Source organism: Oncorhynchus keta, chromosome 19 (genome assembly GCF_023373465.1).
Source record: "Oncorhynchus keta strain PuntledgeMale-10-30-2019 chromosome 19, Oket_V2, whole genome shotgun sequence".
NCBI lineage: Eukaryota > Metazoa > Chordata > Actinopteri > Salmoniformes > Salmonidae > Oncorhynchus > Oncorhynchus keta.
Genome location: NC_068439.1, coordinates 26,198,792 through 26,205,937, shown reverse-complemented (window position 1 = coordinate 26,205,937; position 7,146 = coordinate 26,198,792). Strand labels below are relative to the sequence as shown.

General features: G+C 42.9%; 1 protein-coding gene across 1 annotated transcript; it reads left to right on the top strand.

The window, feature by feature from the left end:
• Positions 1 to 2,020: 2,020 nt before the first annotated feature.
• Positions 2,021 to 5,331, top strand: LOC118398016 (ADP-ribosylation factor-like protein 4A). The gene is made up of 2 exons (XM_035792955.2): positions 2,021 to 2,196; positions 2,990 to 5,331. Exon 2 carries the CDS (start codon positions 3,099 to 3,101, stop codon positions 3,705 to 3,707), a length of 609 nt encoding a protein of 202 aa, XP_035648848.1. The 5' UTR covers positions 2,021 to 2,196; positions 2,990 to 3,098; the 3' UTR covers positions 3,708 to 5,331.
• The last annotated feature ends 1,815 nt before the right edge of the window (positions 5,332 to 7,146 follow it).

Below are 7,146 nucleotides of genomic sequence, written 5' to 3'. Positions count from 1 at the left end.
GGTGCATCCTGTTTCCATTGATCATCCTTGAGATGTTTCTATAACTGGATTGGAATCCGCCTGTGGTAAATTCAATTGATTGGACAAGATTTGAACTCTTTGGCCTGAATGCCAAGCATCACGTCTGGAGGAAACCTGTCACCATTCCTACGGTGAAGCATGGTGGTGGCAGCATCATGCTGTGGAGATGTTTTTCAGCAGCAGGGACAAGGAGACTAGTCAGGATCGAGGCAAAGATGAACGGAGCAAAGTACAGAGAGATCCTTGATGAAAACCTGCTCCAGAGCACTCAGGACCTCAGACTGGGGCAAAGGTTGACCTTCCAGCAGGACAATGACCCTAAGCACAAAGCAAAGACAATGCAGGAGTGGCTTCTGGACAAGTCTCTGAATGTCATTGAGTGGCCCAACCAGAGCCCCGACTTGAACATCTCTGGAGAGACCTGGAAATAGCTGTGCAGCGACGCTCCCCATCCAACCTGACAGAGCTTGAGAGAATCTGCAGAGAAGAACGGGAGAAACTCCCCAAATACAGGTGTGCCAAGCTTGTAGGGTCGTAACCAAGAAGACTCAAGGCTGTAATCGCTGCCAAAGGTGCTTCAACAAAGTACTGTGTAAAGGGTCTGAATACTTATGTAAATATGATATTTCAGTTTATTTATTTGAATTTGCATGAATTTCAAAAAAACTGTTTTTGCTTTGACATTATGGGGTATTGTGTGTAGACTGATGAGGGGAGAAAACAATGTAATCAATTTTAGAATAAGGCTGTAACGTAACAAAATGTGGAAAAATTGAAGGGGTCTCATTACTTTCCGAATGCACTGTTAGCTGGGGAGTTTCCTCTTGATTGCATAAATTCTTTGTTTGACAGCGTTATCTGACTTTGCCAATTGTTTTCACCATGTCAGTTGCAGGCGGTAATATCAGTCTCTGTAATAGTGTATGGTTTCGTAGCGGAGCGGACCAAGACATTCACCATGGGAATGGCTAAGTGCCTTGGTCAAGTGCGACCTTTTTTCCATGATCTGTGGGTGCACTGTGGCTGAATTTTATCTTTTAGATTTTAATCATTTTAATAAAGATTTTTAAGGTTAACCACATTACAATGATTTTGAGATATAAGGACAATATTATAATTAATATATGTATTTTTTTTCTCCAGATTTTTAAAATTCTCCTATGACCCCATTTTCATATCAGGCGACCCCTAGTGTGGATAGCATGTCAAATTAACTTGTAATTCATATCTGACAATATTATAGAACTTGAAAACGTCCCTTTTGATCACTTTACGATATTGAAAGAGGGACATAGGCTTTCCAATGGGGGATATCAGTTTCACTAGTAAATTGAGTGCACCATCCTACTGGACACATATGTCAATTCAACATCTATTCCACGTTGGTTCAATGTCAAATTACGTGGAAACAATGTTGACTCAACCAGTGTGTGACCTGTGGGATTTCACTGCATTCTCATTTCAAAGGTCAATTTCCCGCCATTCCAGTGTCTGGTGTCTGAGGAGCCTAATTTCAGATAGAACTATTGAAACCGCTAAGAGATCAGACCAGATCTGAGAGACCACCCAAACCACTGTAAATGTGTTATTGATGGTCCTCGCCTCCTTAAATAAAGAAATCACCCTGCTCTATGATCTTGCATGATTGCTTTTTTACTCACATTGCACATATATTCGGATCTAATTATAAAATTATTTTAAAAAATCGTCATACATTGGCCTATCTTTATTTTAAAATATAAAGTTAGGCAGAACACATGTTTAAAAAATATATATCTAGATCTTCATATTCTTCATATTCGTGACGTTTGTTGCAATCAAAGAATCTTGAAAGTGAAAAATGAGCTCAATCACCAGCCACACGTGTAGCCTATAGATGAGTTCCAGATAAGAGACAGGCACGGCTCTCCACCAATCGTACAAGGAGAAAATGCTCCACCAATCGGACAAGGAGAAAACGGAGCGCGCTGGGACGTTAACCACCCAGAGCTCGCGCTAGAAACATTCTGGGTTGAACCTGGGGTGCGGGAATGGAATAGAGAGGGAGTCCGTCTACTTTTATCTTTCAGTAGTCGTGTGATCGTGATAGTGAGCAAGAGAGAGGAGATCATACAGGAAACCCTGCAACGATTTCGCTTTCATGTTTTGGAAAGTCCATATGCCTACATCATAAAGGTAGGTGTGCAGTCTACAAATTATATATATTTTTTTCCATGCATGGAGATTATGCACAGTACAATACTATACCCAACCCATCGTCGGCAGTTTTTCATGACGGCTTGTCTTCCTAGACTGCCTGTTATTGAGTGCAAGATGATTGAGTAGCAAACTAGCAATAGCCTACTAATATATCAGAGCATTCGATTCATATTTTTTGTTCTCATAGCACTTGTTGGCATAACACCTGTCTGCTTGTCAAGTCATTTGTTTTACCATTAGTGGTAGTAGGCTGATGTTGTCGTGTAACAGCTTCTTGATGGCCAGCAAGTCAGTCTTGTGTAGCCTAAATAATTCTCTCAATTTAGGATTTGGCAGAATAATGCCATTCCATGCTCTTGTGCTAACGGCAATGATCATCAACCCCGAAGACAGTTCAAATAGGATTTTGGTTGGGAGCGCGCCGGCGTACTTGTCATTCAATGTCGATAGCCTACTGCCTATGAATGAGAATTAGCGTATGAAATCCACCGAGCTCCGAGCGCTACTCAATAGGCTACATGTGCAAATAGTCTCCTCTTATTCATCTCCTACGTCCCGAAATATTAGATGTAAAGCCGTAAGAAAGAGGGTGAGAGAGTGAGTATATTCACTTACAATGAGAAAAATAATTAAGAGACTGTATAGGCCTAGGCTATATTCACTTACAGTTTAAAGCCCCTCCAATTATAAAGCAGTAGACTGCTGTTCGTTTGGTTGTTGAGTGCTTTTCACAGCTGCTTACATTGTATCCTCTCTCCTTTATTTCCAGGTGAATGCTGCAGCACAGCCCCCTCTGAAGGGAATGAGAAGCCTTGTGATTATTTGTTGACGCAGCACCAGCTCGACACTCCCCTGTCTCCCTCAACGTGAATAACAAGATGGGGAATGGATTATCAGACCAGTTCTTCCCCAGCCTTCCTTCCTTCCAGGCCCTCCATATTGTCATCCTGGGTCTGGACTGCGCTGGGAAGACCACTGTCCTCTACCGCCTTCGCTTCAATGAGTTTGTGAACACGGTCCCCACTAAGGGATTCAACACAGAGAAGATCAAAGTGTCCCTGAGCGCGGGCGGAAAGTCCTGGCGGAAAGCGGCGTTCCACTTCTGGGACGTGGGCGGTCAGGAGAAGCTCCGCCCCCTGTGGCGCTCTTACACGCGGTGTGCTGACGGAATTGTGTTCGTGGTGGATTCCGTCGACATCGAGCGCCTAGAGGAAGCCAAGACGGAGCTCCATAAGATCACGAGGTTAGCGGAGAACCAGGGGGTGCCGGTTCTAGTGGTGGCCAACAAGCAGGACCTGAGGAACTCTCTGCCGCTTCACGAGATGGAGCGCTCTCTGGCGCTAGGGGAGCTGGGTAATGGAACGCCCTGGCACCTGCAGCCCGCCTGCGCTATCATAGGGGAGGGGCTACAGGAAGGTTTGGAGAAGCTCCACGCCATGATCAACAAACGGAAGAAGACACAGAAAGCTCAACAGAAGAAGAGATGATCTGAATTAGTCGCGCACACACACAACTGCCATCTTGTTGGAGCTACACAAGGACTTAAGCTAACAATGGTGGTGGATGGGGACTCACCTGTTGTGGTGTTAACCATGAGCAGGACACGTGGTGTTGACTGTAGCATGATGTACTACAGTACCCACAATGCTCAGTGTCTCGTGGAGCCCTCAGTGATGGGTCCGCTGCTTGCCTGCCTGTCTGTTGGCTGAGTTGTATTAGTCATATGGAATGGGACTAAGTCTGTTCAGGGCTGTTGTCACTGTCCTCACTGGAACTGATGGAATAGATTTTCAAGGACTTTGGATGGCAACTATCCTGGCTGGCACAGCATCACAGGACAGTGGACACTAATGTATGTTTAAAGGAAGTGTTATTCTATACCATGAGGCACACAGGGGTTCTCAGAGACAAAACAATCAAAACACTGTTGAAGTGTCAGAAGTCAAATGTATTGTGTTCTGTCTACACTCTTAAGTGTTACAAATGTATGTAGCCTGCTTTTCAATCAGTTTGAAGCATGAAAACACATTGAAATGATCGGTTTACCAAAGCCTGTGTTGACAATGAGATTACATGTGGAAAACACAAAGGACAATCAAGTTGCAGTCAGTCACTTGTTAGTGTGACCTCAAAGTTAGTCTTACAATCAGTCAGTATTCTGTCTCCATGTTGCTCAATGGAAGTCGAGAGGGTCTAGATAGACGAGTTTAGCATAAGCTTGATGATTCACTGAGAAGAGAATACAGAGATGGATGTTTTTAAACGATATGTAACAACCTTATTGTTTCATCAGTGATAAATGATAAGAATCTACAGCAGTTGGGCTATTTTAATGTGACTATCATTTGGGTTAGGTGGGAGGTAGGGGTAAAAAAAACAGCTGTCAGGCAGTGTGGTTGTCTTGTGTAATTCTGTTGATTTGACATGCTGGTTGGCTCAGCATACCCTGAATATTCTTTCCTGGCTTGGCTATCTGTCTGATCTGGACCCTGTACTCCAAGTGTCAGGCATCTGTCAGATCCAGTCCTAGTACCAGCCTAAGACTGGGTGCAAGGACCAAAGTAGAATGAGGGTATCTGGAACGCACCCAACATTTTAGATAGATGGCGAAGTAGGGCTGGATCTATAGATTTAGCCCTTATTGGCTATCTACCTAAAACTTTGGGTGCGTTCCAGATACTCATTCTACTTAGGTCTTTGCAGTTTATAGGATTGTTATATCATGTTGATGTGGTTCCTAAGACATGAAATAGTTCCGCAGATGTAAAGATCTGATCAGATCTCAGACTTGTGCAGAGTTTGTGTACCTGGAACGCACCCATGGACTTCCATGTTGATAGACAGTCAAATAAAGGCACTTTATTGGTCTGTTTTCTGACCTTAGAACTTGCATCAGATTTTTGTATGAGGTTTATTATGATACTTAAAGAAGTGAATTGTTGATATTGCTTCGAAGGAAGCGTTAAAATATATTGCTATGCTGTTACCACATTGGAATGTCAGTTGTCCCCCTGTTTACTGTGTGTGAGGGGTGCTCATATTTATGTATTTGTTTGTATAAATGTGTTCACCTTGAATAAAGCAACAATTAAACACTAACATGATATTGAACAGTTTTAGTTTTTTTTCTCATCAAAAGTGGTAAATTAATTTCCTAGATGGCATCAGACATTGGGTAACAGGTTTGAATACTATTTTCAGAGGACAAATATTTACGTTGCGTTTCTGTCCTAGCTTATCAGCAGTTATATGGCATTTACACTGCATCAGGTGTTGGGGGCAAATAACATGTCCACTCACTATTTCCTCATGCAATAGGTTCCTGCCCTCATGTTCAGTGTAGAAACGGAGAATAACAAACTAGAGCGGCTGCACTGCAATCAGAATCAAGTGCGTTCATTACACCGTCTACTTTACTGTTTAGACACACTATTTCACTTTTCACCAACCTGATCTCACTGCCTACGCCCCAAACCCCCTGAATTCAGTGGTGAATCAAATTCAGGTTCAACAGCCTCTCACTGTTAGCTAGAATTGAGGCTGGTGTTCTAAGGCTCATGAATATTCCTGAGAAACACAAGGAAAAGCCTCATTTACATAATGGACAGGGTTCTAGTGGTGGGATTTTAAGCTGGGCACAAAACTGGATCAGGTGGTCTTGGGATCGAGGCTACTTACAGAACAGAAGAAACAGTATAACACGTTCTCATTACCAGCTGTTGAAATGTCTTGTCTTATCTGGGGCTGGTTTCAATGGTGTTGGTGACTGTGTTTGGAGAAGAGACAAGCGGACAGTTCTAGCCCGGGAGAACCTGACCTCCTCAGAACAATAACAGACTAATAGAGGGGGGCATTGGTCAGAGATGACCCAGTAAGGAGTGATCTCTCTGTAAGGGTTTCCCCTGTTAAGCCCTTTCCTGGTTATTGGATGGATGGAGGTGAGGGCACACACACATGCGCAGGCACGCCCACAGGTACACACACACAAACATATACACACACAAACAGCGGCTCCAGGTCACCGAGGTATCTATCTGACAGGTATGGATAATGGAGGTGAAACTGAAAATGGCTCACAGTTAATTGTTTCAGAGATAAAAAATTCTAACTTTTATTTTACTCGGCAAGTCAGTTTAGAACAAATTCTAATTTACAATGACGGCCTACACCAGCCAAACCCGGACGCCACTGGGCCAATTGTGTGCCGCACTGTAATGAAATATGCAAACAAATTCTCTCTGTATGCATGTTCTCTCACTGCATGTTTGTCTACAGAAAACCTGGTCCTGCACCAACATTTTAAAGAATTTAGTATTAATTTAATGGAGGAGTAAAATGAACATTTTTGCAACTAAATAAGCAGCAGGGAACATAAATAATATTGATTTGGCTTTGTAAAGCTCCATACTACTCTGCTGTAAACGTTGGGATGAAACATTTCAATACTACACCTAACCAAGTTTTACTTCCTAATACATGTGTAAATGACTGAACGACCGGCTAGGGCCTTGCCATGTCAATGGTGGCACACACTTTCTGTGACATCCCTTCTCCAGGCGAAATGGCCGTTTGCCCAGTGCCCATGTCAATGTTTCCATCATAGTGACGTCAGACAGGTCTGTGTGGCACCAGAGGTTAAGGCCTCTCTGTTCCCATGGACAGGGGTACACACATACACACACACACACACACAGGGTTGGGTGGGTTACTTTCTAAAAGTAATCTGTTACAGTTACTAGTTACCTGTCCAGAATTGTAATCAGTAATGTATCTTTTGGATTACCCAAACTCAGTAAAGTAATCTGATTACATTCAGTTACTTTTAGATTACTTTCCCTTTAAGGGGTGTTAGAAGAAGACAAAAACGCATATTACCAATTGAACGACATCTATTGCAGGATAAATCAATGTTAAAGTTTTCATAGC